The following is a 22758-nucleotide window of genomic DNA, read 5'->3' on the forward strand; positions in this document are numbered from 1 at the left end:
TTCAACCAGTTCTTTTTTGCGCTCGACGTAAGGACTTCATTGGCGATGATTGCCTTGATTCAAGCCTTCGGTTTCCCGCGCTCATAACATTAGCACAGAATCGGTTCAGAATCAATCACCAAAAGAACCAGTTCAAGACGCGCTGTGTGTCACTGAATCACGCATGCGCAGTATCATCAGCTCCTCGTCTCGGTTCTCGAATCGAACGCGTCCGACATCAGAAACGGTTCTTGACTCGAGAACGAGTCTATTTCGTTCGTTATCTGGCTCGGTTCAGTCAGTGTACTGTTTGAGTAATGAATTACTCCGGGATATTGGTTTATTTTTGAGGAGTGTCAGCCATGTTAAAAAAGTTAACAGCTTAAGTCATTTGTGGATTAATGCTTATTGTTGACGCGAACCGTTTTCAAACGATTCAGTTCGATTTGGTGACTGGTTCAAGAAGATCCGGTTACATCGAGTGATTCGTTCGCGAACGGATGTTGAGGTGAACGCGCTCATAACAGACCGGGAGAGAAGTCAATGCTGAATAAAGTAGTAGTTTTTGATATTCTTGGACCAAAATGTATTTTCGATGCTTCAAAAAATTCTAACGGACCCTCTGATGTCACATGGACTACTTTGAAGATGTTTTATTACCTTTTTGGACGTGGACAGTATACCGTACAACATTCTCAATGGAGGGACAGAAAGCTCTCGGACTAAAACAAAATATCTTAAACTGTGTTCCGAAGATGAAAGGAGGTCTCACGGGTTTGGAACGACATGAGGGTGAGTCATTAATGACATAATTTTAATATTTGGGTGAACTATCCCTTTAAGTTCTTTGTTGGTTTCATACATTTCTGATAACATTTAAACCATTTTCTACAAAAAGGTTATTTAATGTGTCTATTAAGTATTAAAATTACTTTTTGAATACACAATATTTTTTTTTCCTTTTTCAAAAGGTAAAAGTTTAAAAATAAAGATAACCCATTTGACCCGAATATTTTAAAAAAATAATAATTATAATAATTATAGATATATAAAATATTAATTTTAAAAGATTATTGTAAAAGATTATGTCCACAGTTCTATTTTAAAAAATATATATATTTTTTTCTTTTATATATTTTTCACATGTAGTAATCATAATTATACAACCTGACCAAAAATACAAATTCAAATACAAATTCACGTTACTTTTAACTTTATTTATTAAAACATTTTTATAGATCTGGACTAAATATTGAGCATCTTGTCACTGACTCAAATATAAGAGTCCAATTTATGCTTTGTTCCTCAGTGTTTGAAATTGTCTGGATTTATCAGTGGTGGACATTTGTTTCTCGTTCTTACAATTACGCACTGTTTTTACATGCTTTCCAGCTTTCTTATTCCTTTCAATCCATGTTTTTGGCTTAATTTGTCATTCCATTCTTTCTCCTTGTCTTTCCAGCACATTCCCAAGTATAGTCATCCGTCTATGTCTTATGCACTGAAAAGAAGCAGCGGGAAGCTTTGGTAATATTGTCAGAGCAGATCGTGCCATGGAAAAACTCCCCTAAGACTCAAAGCATTCTGGAATGGTTTTGCATCTTTCTGAAGAACGCCACATAATATGCTCTGTTTGACATTAATAAGAACATCCTAAACAGCTGGCTGTCACTATTCTGCAAACAAATTAAAGCCAGATTAGTTAGAACTAATCAAGCTAGCTTCATCTTAGACTATGTGTCTTCACAGCAGGTGTGGATTTGAATAATGTCTTTGTGAGGTTGAGATGGCCTAGGTGATCTTAATATTTCGCTAGGTGATATAGTGACGAGTATTGAAAAATCAGATGCGTTTGTATTTTGTAGAGTGTTTCACAGTAAATGAACAGTGTAATGTATAGCTAGGGAATGTATCAACAGAAACGATTTACGATGTCCTGGTTTGTCATCTACATGATTTAGACATCCCTTTAGTTCCTTAGACCTTCTGGATCATTTTTTATCTTTCTGAGAGTTTTAGAAGAAGACAGATGTACAGGTCTAAAAACCTGAGTATTATAGCGAGCAGGGTCTGAATAGGTCAGCTGGATTGGACTAGGAATGCTCCAGATGTTCTGGGGTGTTTGAGGAGCTCCAGTAAAGTCACGTCTGAAAGCATCTTTACGGAGACGGCTGGGAGCTTTGGGTGTCTCTCAGCTTCCATGACTAGAGAAGGAAGAATGGAATGGAAAAAAAGAAAAAAATCAATATTCCAGTTGAAGTTATTCCTTAAAGAATAGCAGAATGGAAGCTAATTGAGAAAAGCTAAAGATAAAAACGCTTTCTGATGTCAATTCCTAAGCACATTCTACTGAAAACTGTGTGCAAATCCCCATTTCATTTGTATTGGATGTCCTGTAAAGCTTGTCTTTGCCAACAACAGTAACCAATGGCAGCAGAACATAGCAAAGGGTCAGTTATGTGATTTGAACCAAACTAACACCTTGGGAAAAATAAACCTTGGTGATAAAGTTGGCATCAGAATGTTTAAACTGGTCAGTCTGGCGTGAGCTCTTTTGAAACTCGAGTCTGAGGGTGTCTTTGCATAAGGCAAGATGTAGAGAGCTTGTGTCGTGTTGTGAGGGGAGCTGCTGTCTCTGAAATTCTTCCTCTCTTTACCTAATCATCCGTTCATCCGATGCAATTGCCTGGCAAAAGAAACTCAACAATAAACCATGATGAAGCTGAACCACGTCAGATGAATAATAATAAACATCTGAAATATACAGCAATAAATAAGGGATAATGCATGATAATAATTCTCCTCTGAGTAATCAGGATATCCAACAAACATGTCCCAGTCATTTTTAAAAAAAAGTAAATATATACATATGCATATCATTACAACATTCCCTCCCAAAAATCTTATTTGATGACTGCTAATAAAATCTTTAAAAATAAATCAAGATTTACAAATTTTACTTTAAAAAAAAAAGATCAAAAATAAAATCAGTTAAGCAAAATGTTTTTTTTTTTTTTTTTCTTATTTCTCTTTTGATTTGAGGTGAAATATGATGATTCAACCATTGAGATTTTTTTTTCTCCTCCCAAACAGTAATGACAACCAGACATTTGCCAATTTCATGAAGTCAGCCTGATTAATAATGCATTCACTTCAGTTAGGACACAATCACAAACAGTTGGGTGTTAACTTGGCACAGCCCCTTTATAATGTCTGTTTATCAGTTCTGACCAGAATCCACCCAATCCAAAATTTGGTTTAAACCACATTTGTGAACTTAAGCCAGGTAACACAAGGCAACACCCTTTGCAAATAAAGGAGTTCATGCATACTTTAATTGATACCCATGTTGATCTGTCCATGGGTGGTTTGTTGTGGTTTTCAGTTAATTTTCAGAAAAGTATGGTATTTAGGAATCCATTATAAGGAATTCTTTCCATTCACGAGACAAACGCAAATGTTTTCAGCATCAACATTTGCCCAGCTTTAGTCTGACCTTTATGTTGTTTTACTAGCTATGTCAAACCCTGACAGTTCTGTTCTTTGTTATTTATAAACTGATATTTAACAGCGTATCAACTGAGGCAAGTAATGTATTTCATAATATAATCCATGCTTTTAAAAAATAGAGGATGGAGAAGGCAGCTGTTTTGTACTGCATAGCTGGGTGTTTCCATGTCGGGATGGGAAGCAATCTATGACAAATTCATGCCAGTATGCGTGCATGCACAAATTTACTCTTTCCACAAAAACATGCACTGCACATTTTTGTCCTCGGATTGTTTTGGTCATATGCAATTATGCAGTATTAAAACACTTTCATCCTCCAGCAGGCCACAACACAGCATTTAAGATCGCATGTGTGCCATATACTAGCACTGATGCCATAATTTGAGACCGTTAAGCCTTCAAACATTTATGAAAATACACACAGGAACTTTTAAAAAAAGCCTCATTTATGAAGGTCTGATTTTTATCTTAATTATAGTCCTTTTACAGCAGAAAATTAAGGGTAAAATTTGCTCAAACCCAGTCATGGTGAGGGTAAAACATTCTCTGAATTTTCTACCTCGGATATCACTTTGAGGATTAAACACTGTTGACCTCAGCCAACATCACATTCATCAGCTATAATGTAACGTCTTAGACATAAAATCACTTTTGAGTTGTGGCTGAAGCCCAGAAGTGTGATGTTGAACAATCCATTCAAAAGACTAAAAAACTTTGCTTTGACCATAATGATGATGTAACATCATTGATGTTCCTGCCCTGATACATGTGATATCTCACACTTAGTGTACATTTATACAACACAATCGACCCTTCGCAAAAACCCACCCCCCTTGTTGTTATGTAGGACAAGCCATGGTGCTCTTACAACACACACCATGTGAAAAATACATCGCGGAGCAAAGAGGACACTGACAGACAAAACATCTGGTATGAAACAAAGTCTCTGCTTTCGTATTTGGTCATTTTATAAGAAATTCAAACCATAAATACTGTTTTGTGGCTCTTTAATGTGTCATGACAGATCTCTGTTGTGCCTCAGTTCAAGCGGCATGTGAACCGATCATCTTTTCCTCTTTACTAGTTATAGCATGAAATGAACACTGAGTCAACTTCAGAAAGTGTCTTGTTTTAATGGCGGGAAGATGTCAATACACACCATTTTAACGTGGCTAAAACCGCTGTATTATGCATGCCAGGCCAGTAGTTGGCGATGTGACCTTGTGTTCACTTACACTGAACACATTCACAAATTCCATTTTTATAGTTCACATAACAAGACCATAACAATATTGATTTCAAAAACGTAAAAAAAAAAAAAACATTTTTCAATGTTTGCATTTTCAGACCCCCAAATGCTGTTGCCGTGTCAATAAACAGCCAAAACGCATCTGTTTTTAGTTGAACATGTTTTTTTGTTTTATATTTTGGGTTTTTGTTTTACATTTTCTGAAACAGTTGTTAGCTCATTGCTAGGGTCATGCTTTGGTTTTCTGGGTGGTTGCTGGTGTGTTGCTAGGTGGTTTCTAGGGTGCTTACGTCACCATTTCATAGGTAGTTTCTGTAGTGTTTTGGAGGTTTTCTTACCAGCCCAGTGTTTCTAAGATGTTTGTTACTTTCTGCAAAACAAAACAAACCAAAAACAAAACTAACCAAACCAAACGAAATGAAACAAAACAAACAAATCAAACGAAAATAAACAAACAAAAAACAAAACACCTTTCAGAATTATGTCTAATTCCGGGAAAAGTCATCGCTAGGCGAGTTACACACAGAAGTCTAATACTGTACTAACAATCAATACTGGGTGAAAGAACTTTGGCTTCAACTTGCCTTTTGGTTGTCTGAAGTTAAGAGGTCGTGGTTAGGTCAGGTTAGGGTTAGAATGAGGTCAGATAAACTATATATGGAGCGTCAGCCTGTTTCAAGTTGAGAGCTACAGACCAAGTTCTTAGGAGTTGTAAAACTGATTATTTTTGGCTAAGGATAATAGCTATGAACATTGAACACATGTAAAATATTAAGCAATGAACACACACAAACAGTGCAGAATGGTTGGGGAATGCCATTATTTACAAAACATGGCTTGTCGAAGCTGTCAGCAGTGGCCTATTAAGGCCAGCAGATGTGTTTATCTGCAGGCTATGTCTAGGTTAACTGTACTGATCGAGTAAGTGCTTAGACCGCAGTGCTCGAGGCAGACAATATCTGACCTCTTTCTTGCCCCCATTTCACCTCTGCCTCTGCCTCAAGGTCTCTCGTTCACCTTTTTAACCTGGGTAAATATCACTGTTTACTCCGTTTGTCTGCAGATACCATGATCAATCCATGTCTGTCAATACTGAGAACAACCCGGTCATAACGGTGGAGTTAACGTGTGTTCTGCTCTATTGATTCATGCTAATGTGTTCAAGAATTGTTCCATGTTTTTATCCTCCTAGACTTTCTAAGCTTATTATGCTATCTGTTTGCTCAAACTGTGCAAGTCTACGGCTTTGAAAAGAATGTTTAAAGCCAAATATGGTTTATGGTTTTAAAGGTTTTCCAGCTGAGTGGCCAAAACTCTAAATTGTGAAAGGAAAGAGGTTGGTTAAAAAGGGAAAGAAAGGAAACATTGGCATAATGGAGTAGACAGGTCCTTCCTGTGTTCTTTTATTTACAAATGTGAAATTCATTTTCCAAATGAGACTTACTTTAGTCTACACATTTGTGTTCACTTGAATGCCTCCAAATTACTTTTGGCTTTGCCTTTTCTACATTAAGTCTGCATGGTTACAGAAGAAATGACCAAAATACAAAGTATTTAAAACTATATAGGAGCTGAGTTCAGAATGTTTTGGGCAGAAATTTTGGAACAAAATGACAATTTTCGTCAGATTCACCCCAGTCTTTCCATTCAGTCACTGTTTTAGGTAAATCAGCATGCAACACTCTGTGCGTGCATGTTTATGTATAAGCGAGGTGTGCCTCGTATTAAGGTGAAAGGTCACAGGGGGCCCAAGGGGATCGGTGACAGGTGAAGATGTGGCCATGTGCTAATTGGGGCAAAGCAGCCATTAGCATGATGGGTAGGTTAACGTGTAAAGTTACAGCCCCTGTGAGGAACCCTGTGCGGTGCCAGAGAAATACAGCACTGTAACTGAGCCCGATCTGACGCAGAGAGATACGGAGGATCTAAGACTGCTGATAAACTTCAATGCTGCCAAGACAGCTACCCCATCTGAACTCTGTGCTAATATTATGCTATCTGAAGCAGGAATCTGACAGAACTGTGAAATGTTTTACCAATAAATGTGAAATAAAGCCCAATCATTTCAAATCGTATTTACACAGGAAGCATTTCTTTTCCTTGCAGACTTTCTAAATGAGCTGCCTTGTCCTCTGTTGACTTTAACAATTTCATTTGTAAAGTTGAATTATTCATTTTCTTAGTAGGCTGAAAGTAAGCCAATATTTTTTTTTTTTTTTTTTTTGAATTGCATTGCATTGCATGCTTTGTGAATGTTTGTGAGGGTTCATGAGACATACTCTGTTCAAAAGCATTATTATTTATCATTATTTATATTAATGAATAATAAACAATTAAAAATTATAATTCAATATTAAATAATTTAATTAATTATTTTTTTTTTTTTTACATTTTTAGAACCTTGCTTTAAAGGTACTAAATAATTTTTTATCAAAGTTTATTATTATTATTATTATTAAATTATGTATTTTAAGGAAATTAATTTTGTTAGAGTATAACTCTTAAAATATGCCACAAACAAGGGCTGTATTATCAATTTTATGACACTTTTATGTGAACTATGAATATGCAAATTGGGACTCACTCATGGAGTGCTATCAAGTTTTTCTTGCACCACGTACAAGAGAACCACTGTAACAGTGTTGTAGAAAAAGCTCTTCTCTTCTCTGGCGACCCCAGAGGACAGATGTGTTGAAGGATTTAAGGGCAAAATGGCAGCGCAGCTAATACAAATTGACGCAGTCAGTTGCTAACAGTGCTGTCAGTGTGAAATGCAATGCATGCAGGTCTTTTTCCCCTCTGCCAGTATTTATAAATGCTCATTGAATGAGAGTGCTAGTGTATTTGTGTATGTGTGAGTGTGTATGTGTGCATTCTAGAGGCCGGAGGAATGTGGCTAATGTTAAGAGGACAGACTGTCTGACGACTCTGTTGCATGTTACACTACAGTCTGGGAGGTCAAGATTCGTTGAGCGCATCTCAACCTGTGTCCTGTGTTCACCTGATCACCCTAAATCAAAGTTTTTCTCAAAGTCTGTAGAAAATATAAAAGAAAAATCAAAGCCATAATGATTGCCAGGGTGTTTTGTGTGATTTCTTTTTGTATTTTCAGTTTTCATTTTAAATTTTACATTTTTTATTGGGATTTTTATTAGTTTTATTATCTTATTAGTTTAGTATTTAGATTCAGTTTCAGAGTTAGATTGAATAATTTTAGTACTTCAGGTTATTTCAATTTTTCCCAGTTTTATTCAGCTTTATTTTAATTACTGAAAAAAAAAGAAAAAAAAAAAAAAAAAAAAAAAAAATATATATATATATATATATATTTTTTTTTTTTTTACTGGTCCAAGTGTCTATGAAATTATGTCTACAGGATTTTTCAATCTTTCATTTTGCAAATATCAATAATACTTATGGACTATAAAACTAAAAATTTCAATGTGAAAATTATTTAGGTTTTATTTTTATATTTTCAGTTTACATTTTAAATTTTATTTTTTAGTATCTTCATGTGCTTTTGGCATTTTTATAGTTTTTATCTTTTCTGTTTTTATTAGTATTTAGATTGCATTTTTATTTCAGATTTAATATTCTGAGTTGTTCTAATTTATTATTTCAATAATAATTAATAATAATAATAATAATAATAATAATAATAATAATAATAATAATAATAATAAAAACCTGTAAGTTTTTTTTTTTTAGGTCCAAGTCTCTATGATATGATGTCTCCAGGATTTGCCAATGTTTTATTATCAACAAGGCAAAAATCCATAATACTTACTTGTTATAAAACTAATAAAAGAGCTTTTTTCAATGCCAAAATATAATACTTAACCTTAAAGGTGTGAAAAACTGTAATCCTAATTATGATTAAATCCCTAATGGTACTTCAGCAAGTACCAATCATTTGGTCTTACAAGTTACAACATGATAGATCATGCCACTGACCCAGGGCCAAAGATGTTGTGAGCTTTAATGAGGATGACATGTATACGGTTGCCTGGACAGAGGCTTTGAGTCTACGAGTATGTGTGAAATCACTTACACATCACATTATGTGAGTTTAACCATGCAGAACCTAACCAAAGAACCATGTTATTGTCTACACAGCGGCAGCTTTTGAAGGGGGTTTAAAGTCATGGTGGTAAAGGCCAGAGGCACTCCATCTTCATGAAGAACATGAGTTCTGGGTACTCCAGCAACACTGGCACCAGTAGCGTTCTGAATGAATGGGACATTGCCTTTATATTTGCATACAGTTAATTTATGCACACCAGCTTTTAGCTTTCAGGCGATGAGGGGAAAGTTAACAAAAGCTGAGGCTGTAATTGGAGCTTAAGCCTGTACAGCAAAGTTAATGGGGCCTGGAAAACTTTGGCTGGAGTTTTGAACTGCAATTAGTGTCTCTCAGCAGGTTCATGCAATCGTTTGTCCACATGGTGTTGGTTGTGTTATAGATCTGATAATCCTTTGACATTCTGAGAGTATGCTTACATCTGTATATATGCACGTTTTTTCCCCCATTTTTTTCCCCAATTGTTACAAATGTTAACATAACATTGTATTCTTACTGACTATTTGTATATGTATGATTAATAAGATAAATTATTTATGAATTAAAAAATGTATATTAAAGGAATTAAATAAAAAAAAAATCAAAAAATAAAAAATATAAACAAACACAACAAACATTAAAAATACTAAATCTAAACCCCAGGAATTTGCAAGCGCAAAGACAACGTGTCTCCAGAAAGGAAACGGAGCTGCTCGTGTGTGAGCAAATAGGTAGCCTAAATCTGATAAATGCAATAACTATCCATTATGTCAAGTAGGCATTTTTATATTTCTGTAGCCTACACAATAATAATCTTTTACATTTTCAACTTTTATTGTTTCATACTTTAAAATGTTTGTGCTGCTGCGAGTCACTGTGTGTAATAAGCAAAGTGAATGCACATTGTGGACCTGCCAGAGGCGCATTCTCTACTAACACGTTCTTTAAATAACAAAAAAAATATTGCGCCATTGACTTTAGACTAGGTTTGAGTTGGTCTATGGCGCAGTCTATTTTCAGTTCCTCAAAATAGCAACGCGCCAACAATGCGCCTGAACACACCTAAATAATGTTAACATACTTTTTTAGACCAGCACGCCCATTAGCGCACAAATGGGCGCAAATACATTTGCGATTTAAACAACGTGGTGCAGGACGGGAAAATAAGAACTGCGCCTGCGTGAAACTAGCAAAAACATTTGCGCCACGCCGTGCACCGCATTGCGCCGGGTGTATGATGGGGCACTAAATGTGTGTGTTGCATTGCATCAAAAGCAAATGGAAATTACAGTCACTGCCGCTATCTTGTCTACACTGGATACAGTATACAGATGTGCGTTTGCTTTCTGACACAGTCCGTGCGTGAGTCTGTCGTCAATAGTACAAATGGAGTGAAAGAATGTTCGCTTTGACGTGTTTGGTTTAAACAGATCGTTCACGTCTTTGTACAGATATCAGAATATTCTCAGCGTAAGGACCAAGTGGATAGCTTATTTTTAATTAGGGATGCACCGAATGTTCGGGAACTGAAATTATTCGGCCGAAAATAGCAAGAAAAGCTATAAATGGAAAGACCAAATAGTATGTACTGAACAATGACGTGACGTGATTAAATAGAATAGAATAGCACACTAAAGCTGCATTTACACTAGCAGCCGCTTGACTTTCGGGAGCGATGGCCAATAGGAAAGAAGACGGCAGAGCTTGTGATTGTTCTCTTCTCAGCCTTAGATAAACATACACAATGGAGAAAAAAGTATGCTCTGTTTCTCATTTATTTTGTAAATGAGGCACAGTGTCATGGAGAGCTCACAAAGAAACATTTGTTGAAAGATGAAGCGGTACTAGATCTGACTGCAGCTGCATCACAAACCATAAGTAAATTATTTCATAATGCTTTGTCTGGAAATGAACGTTTTTTAAAAAAAATTTAGCATGTTGTCAAAACACTCACATGCAGCAGCGAGGGGTGGGACATTGATACTGTTTTCTATGCAATGACTTTAGCCAATCATAACAGTTCAAAATTACTGACAAAAATAATCATTTTTCTTTTGCGCCAAAAATTTTAACTCAAGTAACACATTAAAATAATAAAAAAAATCATTTTTCCAAAAACTTTATTAACATTATAAGTATGCCTCAAGGAACATATTAAAATAATAAAAATAAAATCCATGTCACAACCCCTTTAATGCAGAAACAAGGTCGTTCAAAATAATTTTAAGCATACAGACTAGTTAAATATGTTACGGCTGCCAGTTTGATTAATTTACTTGGTTGTACTTTCAAATTACATGGAAAATCTGAGCTCAGGTCTGAAATCAGTTGTAGTGATTGTAATCTGAAGGCAGACTGATTATTGGTTAAAGCATTGGCAGCCAAGACAGAGGCGCATGCAGCGCTTCAAAGTGATATTAGTGGGCAACCTAAACCAGACATTTGGCATCATGACTTTAAAATCAATCCAGCTTCTCTTATAAAAGAGCTCAGCTGATTGGAATCTGTTTTTATGATCTCTCCAAGAGCAAACAAGTCCCTTGTAAGGCTAACAGACTGATGGTATTCTGTTAACCAGCTCTAAGAAGCTGATGATATTCTCACCGGGCCAATTCACATTCCATTAAATGCATTAACAGATGAGAGCATTAGACTGATTTACTCACATTTACTGACATCAAAGAGTTTGTTGTTGTTGATTCCACATGTAAAATGAAATTATATCCAGAATCATGCAACTTGAGAAGAGATGTGCTACTACTTAAGAGCTCAGATTTTTTGATAAAACAGCTTAAAATTAAACAGATGTGCAGTCACATTTACCACTGAATTTTTCAAATGTTCATGAAATACAGTAGTTTCCATGCAGTCAGAAATTTTATGTCAAGGCGAAATATTTCCCCACACATATTCTGCACTAGGTTTGAGTTAGTCATATAAATGGCCTTATGAGATATTGTCTCCCATAGGCCACTGTACATCCCAGAACTAGCCATCAACATATCTATTCAAGAACAATTCTACAATTGTCTAATAAAGCTACATTCATTGGAATGTAACAGCTGATATTTTTATTTGTTTATTTGACAGGACCAACTTATCTACTTAATTTTATCTTAGTTTAAGCATTCATAAAATTTTTTGTCATTGTAGTATATGGATTCATGGACAAAGCAAAGCCAGTATTGACAACAATGGGCTTGGGAATGGGTTTAGAGAAAAATATGGATTATTTGATCCGTGTCAAGGTGAATGTGTACTCATTAAACTCTTAAACCTACCAGTGTTTCTCTAATCTTGTAACCTTGTGCCCTGTACATCCAGTATGGATTTCTCTGGAAGCTTCTCTTTCATGATCAAACGTGGTCTTGCATGTCTCGATGGTCTCCTCTGAGCAGATTGAGACCCATGGCCCTCTCGTGCCATTTAATAATGGATGTTCAAGAAGTTTCTTAGCACAAAAAGGCTTTGTTCCAGTTCTGCTCCACTGTGCTGTATAAATGAAAACAAAAAGGTTGTGAGTGGAATGAGGAAGAGGAGTCTCATCTATAACAAGATAGCATAGTTGAGGTTCGTAGTTCATCTCTTGGTTGGCTGCTCAAAGCTTGCTCATATTAAAGGTCTGAAAAAGATCAGCTTGTTCACATTGCTAATGGAGTCTACTAAAGTCCATACGTGTGTTTCCTGGAATTACCCTCTTGTGGATTAATTAAAGACTGTTTGCATTGCTCATCATCTTCCTCATGCATTTCATTCCACCGACGATTTGACAACCTTTTTAAAAAATTTTTTTTAAGGATTCCACATCCTCCTTTTGAAACTCTCTCCTACTCATAACTGTTTTATACTGTTGACTATGAGTTTGAGGTGTTATCGCTACTTGCTTTCAGCAATAGAAGAGCTCTGTTCCTTTCACAGCTAATTTTAAAGCGAAGCAAACTGTAGTATAATGAGAATCAACTTTCCAGTTTTGACTACACAAGCTCATAAACGACTATTATCCACATATCAAATATCAGTCCACTGAAGAGCTCAGGAAAAGGCCTAGACATAACACTTCTGCGGAAAAACGTTCCCAACCCTTCTCCGCAATACAACCCTTCCAGAAAACCACACCATCGCCAATTTAAAGAGCACCCTACTGGGCAAACAACACTAGCCATGTCATGGTCAACCGTATCTACAAAGCAACACCCAGCATGCCTCCTCCAGGACCGATCCTACTAGGATGTGTGACGAACATCTTCATGTTGATCTTCCTGATTTAACCATGCAGGAATGTAGTCAAGCCCATGACCAATACGTCATGTATTTTGGGGAATATCACAAACAAAATGTATTTATTATCAAAAGCCCTCTTGACGTGATTTAGCCTGGGGTTTAAAGTTACATATCGAACTTTAAAATATGGAATATGGTTTTGATTTGCTTGACGTTGATTCATATTCATGATGTGTGCCGCATTTGATTGTTGACAGTGAGTCTGATTGCTGGAAGCAGTCGAACTCAAAGTTTCTCCCAGAAGTTTTCGTCTGGGTTGATGTCTGCCAACTTTTAACAACGTAGCATTCTTCATCTTTTATCCACACTGAGATCAGGACCCTCATTAATAGTCTCTTGACACTAGTCATGATTGGACTAAACTATGTTTTTAAATTAATAATATGCTTTAAATTGTGGTTTACCTTTACAAAAATCCTTATGTGGTTTGTAATTCCCTTTCACTGATGACTGGGTTCTCCAGACATTTGCTTGAGTTGTGTGTAGATAGATCACTGATGTGATGCCCATTTTTTGAGTCTGGAGTCTGGAAGCATTCATTTATTCACAAAACATAACAAATACTCAGTTTTTTTGGGCGTTAAAATCTTTTCGTTGACAGTTATGCACACTATTGTAATATATACTGTAGTTAGTAACGTCACTATGTTTAGTCCCTGTATACAAAGCGAGTGTGATGTTTCTATGCAAGTAATCAACAAGTAACTTACCTTTTGGATACAATATTGCGAATTATTAGGGAAACTTTTAACTTTTGTTGTAGTCACATTTGCGGAATTTCAGATAAATTGTCAAAAAAGGACTACTGCCCATTGTCAATAGCATAGAAGTGTATGAATCACAGCTCACACAGAAGTCAATTTTAAACCAAAACCAGCAGCTTTCTGTTGGTCAGTACAGCAAATTGACGTGACCAAATTATGCACGTGTGAAAAATTTTCGACCTCATGCAAATCTCTTGAGCGCGCTGATTCCTATTGAGATGACTGGATTTAACCAACTAAATTTTGCAGAGCAATGGTAAAAGTGACTACACCTTAACAATGAACTTTGGAAGAAATCCATGTTTTTGAACTAATCACTTGAGTAAATAACTCCATAAATCACTCGCATATTTTTTGCCCCTAAATAAATCTGCTTTTTGACCAGTATTGATGTAAACCTACGGAAGAATAACTGAAAATCCCTACCACTAATGCTTTTTCACAAGAAAGCAACATTGGGACAAGAACGCTGGCCATCATTTTAAACTGAATTTTTCTTTTTTATTATTATGCACGTTCTTATTAGTCATTGACCCAAATATATTATGTAATCCTATTTGTCGTACTGCAATATCACATGGCATATGAAAACACTGCCTTTTCAAAAGCGTTCAGACCCTAATTAAGTCTCAAGCTTCTCTTACAGTATGATGCAATCAGTGTTGCTCTGTGAGGTGCACCCTTCAGCTTGGGAGAAAGTTGATGATTCCAAACACAAGGCCAAATTAACACTTCAGTGGCTCATTAACAAAAAGATGAATGTTCTCTATTGATGCAGTGTCGCAGTCAAAGCCTTGATCCCAGTCCAACTGGCCTGGCACAATTTGAAAACTGCATAGCATAAGCACCATCCAACTAACTCAAGCTACCTAGAGTGAATCTGCCTAGAAAAATGTGTCAAAATGTGAGTTTTGAATACGTTTGGAAAAGCATCCTTCAGTTTTATATTTGCTAATTTCAGTGTAGGATTAGTAATTCAGACAGTTGGTTAGTTAAGCCAAAATGTCTCTTTTATTTTTAAACACACACACCTCTTGTTGCTGTTACTTCTCAGTTTACATACTATACAGTATATATAATAAATAAATTACAAGACTGGAATTACAGTCTTCACTATGTTAGTCACTCAAAAGTATAGGCCTAAACTTTCACATTTCCTCTGAAGTGTTAAGTTTTAGTGCACAGCATGTTCCCCCCATCTGCCCTCACTGAGAAATGTGCTAAGTGACCTTTGAACTTAACTCAAATATTATTTTACATTTAGCGTAAATTAGATAATCGTTCTGTTGTATCCCCTCAAGGAAACCCAAATATGAAATAAACTACATAATTTTCCCTAATCTTATTATTAGCAGGTGTGATAGCACCTGTCAGTTGGGAATGTTGACTTAGATGTGTGTCTAAGTAACTCTAAGTATGATTCATGTTTTCAGGGCTCAGGGGTCAGGACAGGCGGACACAAAACACCACAGAATCCTCCTGAGAGGCGGAACGCGTGTCCGTTTATCTGTGGGGTGGGAAGGTCTTGTGAATGTTTCCCACTGTGCTGTCTTTTACCTTCCCACATGTAGACTTACAAACACTGCCTCAAATTCACATTAGGAATTATTATAGAACGAAAGAAAATATTAAAGTCATATTCAACACAATGCAACAAAAATAAACAGTTTGAGGTTAAACATTGTTTAGCCTAACACACTCAAACTAAACCTTTATTTACTCTACTGTTTAAAATGTGGTAAGTAAAAATTATTTTTTTTGTAATAGAAATTAATAATTTTAGTCAGCAAGGATGCATGAAATTGATCAAAAGTGAGAGTTAAGACATTTATAATATTATAAAAGCTGCCATTATGGAGAATTTAACATCTGGGAAATATTTTGTGCCGCACACACGTCAAGAAAGAAACTTAACCTTAAGTTACTTTTAAAAGTTTATGCAACACAGCATTTTTATATTAGACTGAACCTGAAACAGAAGCTGAAAAGTGCTGAAATGAAAGGCTAACCTAACAACGCAATTTTCCCCAAAAGAAAATCTTTATGAAAGTCTTTAAATGGCATGAGTCTGCTGAATGGGGTGAAATGGGATTTTGTGATTTCTGTCTGAGGTTACAGAAGCTGCATGTTTCTAATTAGTCTACTGAAACCTAACCAGAAGTGGGATTTCTCTCTTTTACTCCCACTTGTGAGGTATTTTATTTAATACTTCTTTCCTCATATGCTTCCTCGACCGTTTCTTCTGCAACGTTATGTCTTCATTCCCCTCCGTCCAGTTCTCATGCACTCATTTAAATTTTGCCCTGATGAATTCTTTGAGCAGTTATAATGCCACTCTTATCTTACTGAGATGCTATCGGTGGCGCTTTGAAGCCTGGCTGATGTAATCTGTTGCCCTCTCCACATCTCTTTATTAAAGCTACGTTAGAATGACGAGTTTGACAAGGCCCTCTCCACCAATATAATCCCATAATAGTCTGGTGAGACATGCTGTCTACTGTCAGTGTTGTTCAGAGAGCCTGGGGTCATCTTCACCTCGTCTTGTGAGCTAGTCCCTTTAAATCAATAGAATAATTAAATGTCTTTTAAATTACTGAATTCTAAATTTGACATTATTAGAATTTTAAGTAGAAAAAAGGAAATACATATGTTTTTAAATGATTTTATATATATATATATATATATATTTAATGGCTGCCATCGTTTTGACAGAACTAAAGTATGAAAAATCTAAATACAAAATATTGTGCATATACATTAGCATTATTTTGCTAATGCATGTTAAACTATAAAGTTTTAAATATATCTTAGAATGGTTTTATTATTATACATTCTTGAATTCTTGCACAACCCTGCTTTGGAAGTGCTGGTTTGAATGTGAAACCATGGATGGAGTTAATTGTCCTGGGATACATTAGGAAAAGTGGGAATTGCACTTGTGTTTATAAGCAGCTTGGTGAATACACAAACCTATTGGGCAGGTACTTTATTCAGACGTCTCTTTATTTGAGGATTAAAAGCAGAAAGGTGAAAAGAAAGTGGCTGTAGATAAAAGAAATGTGAGTTTCATTGGGACTAGAGGGAGTTATCCGGTAACTGAAGAGAAAAATAAGAAGGGATGGTTTTAGAACGAGTGTTAACAATGTGGCCTTCACTTCTCTATACATTAGTGAATGACTAATGAGAAACAACAATGAATATTCATGAGTTTGGGCTTCATTAGAGAGACTTTGATGGTATGTTGAAGGGCCTTACGCCTTTGTATACGTATGAGAGCAAGTGTGTGTGTGTGTGTTTTGGAATAAGACTGGGGTTCAGCAAGTAAACACCAAAACCTCATATACAAATGCAAAGAACATGTTTGTGTCTGCATTACAGAATTACAGAAAACCCAGTCCTTTGAGCACTACACGTTGTCTGAGAAGGCCATGGACTATAGGATCCTCTTCATGGACGAAGATCAAGACCGTATGTACGTGGGCTGCAAAGACCATGTACTCTCAATGGACATCAACAAGATCAGCCAGACCCCGCTGAAGGTAAGAGAGCAGTCAAAACCTCTCTACTGTATATCAATATGAAATGTAGCACAACAGTTGTAGAAACCAATGGAGACCACATTTCTTTCCTTCACATTTGACTTATGGGAGGGTTGCAGTTTGGTTAAACAGTGTTGGCTTTTGAGCACACAGCTTGAACAAAACTGGCAAAGATTATGGAAGTTTATCTTTCCTCTTCTAGCTTAGGCTGGCAAAACTTCAGAGATTCATTACATTCCAGTGCATTTTGCTGGTCTATGCTGCCCATCTATCCTGGCCGGCTCAACCCCAATCACGAGTTCACCAGTAAAAAACCTCACACAAATCAGAGTACAAAACAGCATGATTTGTGTCTATTTTAAGAGCTTAAGATTGCTAAATAACTACTAGGCTTTAAAGTTGTTATTTATTGTAAAAGGAAGAATTTTACAGAATGTCCAGGGTGTTCTCGCATGTGCTTAAAATGAAAGGTGACGGGCTGTTGATGACAGAAAAAAATAATTTTGATCAAATTACTGCATCCTTGCTGGATAAAAGTATTTCTTTAAAGTATATAGCTGTCAGTCAAACAAATAAAACACTTTATAGCTAATGTTCTTTTGTCCATATATTGCAATTTTCTCATTGCTCTCCTCTTATTTTTTCTCAGATCTTCTGGCCGGCATCCACTAGTAAGGTCGAGGAGTGTCAGATGGCTGGCAAAGACCCCACAGTAAGAACACGGAGACTTTTAAACTCCTGGCATGTTATGGTTGGCCAGATCTTTTATGCCTCTGTTTCACAGTGAAAGCAGCAGCATTCTTGATTCGACTCCTATTTGTCTGTTGCTTGGTGAAGTGATCGTCCAGTGAGCTGTTTTCACATGCATTATTCTCCCTACAATCACGGCAATTAATTAAACTTGTCCCAAATCAATCAAAAGAGCACCAAGCATGAGCTGATTTTAAATCGGTGTTTAGTCATGGCTGGATCAGGAACAGATGCATGAGTTTATTCAAAAAATAGTTTTATTATTCCAATTTTTAACAGACATATCTCTATCACAAAAATACCCATCATCAAACAGCGCCCTATAGATCAAAAGCTGAATCTAAATGTGAGGTCACACCTTCTCTTTGTCATCAACTACATGTGTTTAAACAAAGTAAATGAAGTAAATACAAAATGGACCAAAGTACTTCACATCTCCAAACAAAAATAATAAATATTGTACTTCACACCCATACCACAAATGATCATGTGCTTTAGGGTTAGGGTATTGTATATTTTAATCGCATGTAACTGGAAAATAGGGCAAATTTAGGATTTAGAAATTTTAGGATTTCTTAACGAGCAAAATAAATTGGAGTCCCCCTACATCAGGTTTAAATGCATCTACAGAAAACATCTAAGGTACCTCAAATATACATTTAATATTAGAGTCATGTGCCAATGATTAGGAAATGATTCGTTTCAAAGGCGCAAGTTCGGAGCAAGCCCTCCCTTCCTCAAGCCTACTCTGCTCTGATAGCTTTGTTGGGAATGAGTCCTTGAGCCATGTAACCTGGACATAAAACAATAGTCAATCCGTTTCTTATAATGCAAATACAAAAACACTTAGCAAGCGAATCGTGCCCAGCTAAAGTTTAGTTGCTAAACTGTGAACACTAGGTGGATACGTTAGCCGTAGTGCTAACACTAACTGATTGAAAACGGACAGTTTTGTTAAACCAAAATATTTCTACTGTAATGTTTGAAGAACGACAGACAAAAGACGCTTGGTCTTAACTTTTAATCAGACAGTTGTTATCCCGAAATCACTCATCTCTCTCCCAGCATTAACCCTGTAACTTCCAGTGCAGGGCACAATAAACAGCATTTCACAATTATTAAAAGTATGTGTGCTACACTACATTCTTTATTATTAAACAAAGTAATTAGAACAAGTCAGTCTAACAATAATCGAGATATTCTAGGTTCATCTGCGAAGGAACTACTTCAGTAAGACAGTATCGTTCTTTAACCTGGAAACCTAAAGCTGCACTAGGTATACATCACATATTGCACAAAAAAATTTATATTTTTTTTCAGCACTCAATTGAAAATGTACACCTAACGTATCAATCGTACTATTACAGTCGGTGGTTCGAGAGAGCTTGCGTTAGTCCCAAATTAGAAGATTTTTGAAAAGCCCAGATTAGAGAAGAAGTTTTCTTGATAAAATGACAAGCTCAAATTTTATTTCTGTGGTATCCTTGAACACAGCGGTCTTCTCAACATGATGTAAACGCACTAATAGCAAAAGTGTTTGTGGGCAGATCAGACTCTGTTCGTATTTCGCGGGCCGGCCGGGGATTATTGCAAATGTGTTTACCCAGTGACGTACACCGGTAACAGGCAAAAGAGTCGAAAATATAACTACTTAACGCGCGATCAGAACCGACTCTCTCTTTTGAGAGACAATATCTTTATTTATCATGCACTTTTTTGTTTAACAACTTTGCAGATTGTTTTCATTTAAGGATAGCTACGTTATAAACTGCAAAAGAGAGATTTTTCAAAAACCCATCTGACCTGCTCCTTAACATTGAGATAAGTGAAAAAATGTCCCAATTTACTGTTCATGGCTCAATTTAAATTTACTCCACATAATGGATGTGTATACTATCAAGGTGAATCCTATGAAAAATGTCTGGGTAATATTTCATCAATAAAAAAAAAAATAGATTTTTGATAGAATAGATAGACTACAGTGGTTTAATAACTTTACCATTGGGGTACAGAGCACCATGCCAAATAGTGATATATGCAGCTTTTGCAGCCTTCCCGCACTGCTTCTGACAAATATTTGTGTTTGAGCCTTTCCTACAGTCTGTTTTCCCCTGTGTTTAAATTATAGGGTTTGTGCCACAGATTTCCTTGGACGTTTTATTTGTATCTGCGGATCTGTAGCACTGCCTCTTGTCAGGTTGTCAGGTTTTCTCCCCTCACTGGGATATACCACATCCCTCTCCCCTGACAGGACCTGTAGCCACAGGAGCGGCGGCGCATGACCTCACATCATCCGAATCTGTCTGCATCATTTGGGAAACACTGAGGGGTTTATTTAAGAGAGCTGTAAATGATATTAAGATGTGTTTATGGAGCTCTTTCTTGTTAATTCTGCCTGATCTGTACGTGAACCATAAGCTGTCAAGACTTTTTTGTCTTTGCGGAAGAAAAAGGTTACATACCACAAATCTAGTAGTGAATACAAGCCAGAAGAGGATAATGTTGATATGTGCCACAAAACCTTTTAATGACAAACATGTGAAAGAGATCAAGGGGAGGAGTGGATGGTTGGGTGTGTGCTATTGGAAGTGCTGTTATTTTTCTGGAGTTGCTCTTGAAGGACCTGTATGTGCGCATGCTAACCGAGAGCTCATGCAGCTGCTGTTTTGACACACTTCGCCAAGTTCCTAACTGCTCCCCTGGCGCTTCTTTTCTTTCTCTACTCATCCCTCTCTCACTCTTTCTTTGGGCTGGATCATGTGCAGTCGGTTTGGCGTCCACTTTAATTTGGGATTCCTGTATTATAAGATAGGCCTTAAATTCCTGACCTATATAAACTTTTATTTCCTCAATTACAGGTCTGGATCAAAATAAACTGTCTTAATTTTAACTGGCATTGTCTTTTTCCGAAATAAAAGAGCGGAGCGTATCAGCTTGCTAATAGAATTATGTAGCCCTGAATGACTTTAAAATAACATTAAAAGAGATTTTAGTATAACTTTTAGGAATGAAAACAATTATCTATTTCTTTTGTTCCCCTCAGCATGGATGTGGAAACTTCTTACGAGTGATTCAGCCTTATAACAGGACTCATCTGTTCATCTGCGGCAGTGGAGCCTACAGCCCAGTGTGTGCATATGTTAACCGTGGCAGGCGTCCTGAGGTCAGTTTACACTCACTAATGAAAAGCAGTCAGACTGTCTGATTTAGTCCAGGTTTACCTTCATTTTACTACATTTGTTTCAGAATTCTAAAATGCTGGACTAGGAAATGGACAGTAGGCCCATATTCCCCTCATTTCCTGGTAAAAAATGCGTTTAATCTACCACTGAGTTATTGAGCTCATGACAATTTACACCAGCATGGGAATGATGGTAGTTAGAGGTTAAAAGAGTTAGAGAAAAAAGATCAGGTGAGAAAAGATGAGATGAGGCAAGACATGCCAATCGAGAGGTGAGCAAATAAAGCCCAAATTATACTTCAGTGTGCAACACAAATTCTGTCAGCAGATTAGGACTCTTTGTAAAAGTGCATACTTTGTATGCGCAGGTTGCACATATGCATTGAATTTGTTTTGCACTAATCAATTGTTCCACAAGGTGGCAACACCGGCCCCAGGCCGTTGTTTCAAAGGGGAAAACAAAACTAAAGAGATGGAACAACAACAACAACAACAACAAAATAGCAGAGACTGCAACAACAACAAACGCTAGATGGTTGCAATTTTAGTTTAAAAAATAACAAATATATTTTGATCTGTCATAACTTCTGGAGAAAAGTACAGCAGACACTGAACAATTCTAGAGCATGTGTCGACTGCCTGCGTTCATGCACAATAAGAAATGAAACATAATATCAAAGTCAAATTACATTAAATCATTCCTACATTAGCGTACACATACAAAAACACAGTATACTTCAAGCTTAAGATGAATGTGCATAGATTAAACAAGAGAAGATATAAGACCAGATGACAAAACAAAACTAGGAGAGACAAGACGAGAGATGGTACGAGTCAAAACAAGACAAAATGAGAACCAGATGAGATGAGAGAAGACGAAATGTGACACAATGTGAATACACATTTAAAGGTTAAAGACAAGATAAGATTAAAATTATAATAGAAGAGAAGAATAAGAAGTAAAGGGAAGAGATATGTTGAGACAAAATGAGATAAGATGAAACAAAAGACACAAGATGAGGACAGGCGGGATGAGACAAATAATAAATGAGAACCAGATGAGATGAGATGAGATGAGGAGACAAGTTGTGACATGAGATGGGAATACATACTTAAAAGTTAAAGGAGAATTAGACAATGAGATAAAATGAGATGAGAGAATTAACAAAACGAGATGACTGCATGAAATGAGAAGATGTTAGACAAGAAGAGAATAAATCATTGAAGAAACACAGCAAGATGAAACAAAACAAGGCAAGACAAGAGACGAGATAAGGACAGGCAAGATGAGATGAGACAAGAAAAAATGAGGACCAGATGGGATAGGATGAGAGCTGACAAGCTGTCACATGAGATGGGAATACAAAGTTTAAAAGAGAAGAAATTTAGATGAGATGAGTAAAGATAAACAAAATGAGAAGAGTTAGAAGATAAAATGAGGCAAT

General features: G+C 36.4%; 1 protein-coding gene and 1 long non-coding RNA gene across 3 annotated transcripts in view; one reads left to right on the top strand and one right to left on the bottom strand.

Moving 5' to 3' along the window:
- LOC109066419 (semaphorin-3C-like) overlaps positions 1-22758 on the top strand; it is a 52893-nt gene that overhangs the window by 8305 nt on the left and 21830 nt on the right. For both annotated transcript variants that reach the window (XM_042722222.1, XM_042722221.1), the window contains exons 3-5: positions 17222-17382; positions 18032-18094; positions 21176-21295. In XM_042722222.1, the coding sequence (XP_042578156.1) occupies positions 17222-17382; positions 18032-18094; positions 21176-21295 (344 nt within the window). The remainder of the gene's footprint in view (positions 1-17221; positions 17383-18031; positions 18095-21175; positions 21296-22758) is intronic.
- The window catches only part of LOC122137039, a 46366-nt gene that overhangs the window by 3473 nt on the left and 20135 nt on the right, over positions 1-22758 (bottom strand). Inside the window, exon 2 of the long non-coding RNA XR_006154541.1 lies at positions 12080-12290. This is a non-coding gene — a long non-coding RNA (uncharacterized LOC122137039). The remainder of the gene's footprint in view (positions 1-12079; positions 12291-22758) is intronic.

Source organism: Cyprinus carpio, chromosome B4 (genome assembly GCF_018340385.1).
Source record: "Cyprinus carpio isolate SPL01 chromosome B4, ASM1834038v1, whole genome shotgun sequence".
Classification (NCBI taxonomy): Eukaryota; Metazoa; Chordata; class Actinopteri; order Cypriniformes; family Cyprinidae; genus Cyprinus; species Cyprinus carpio.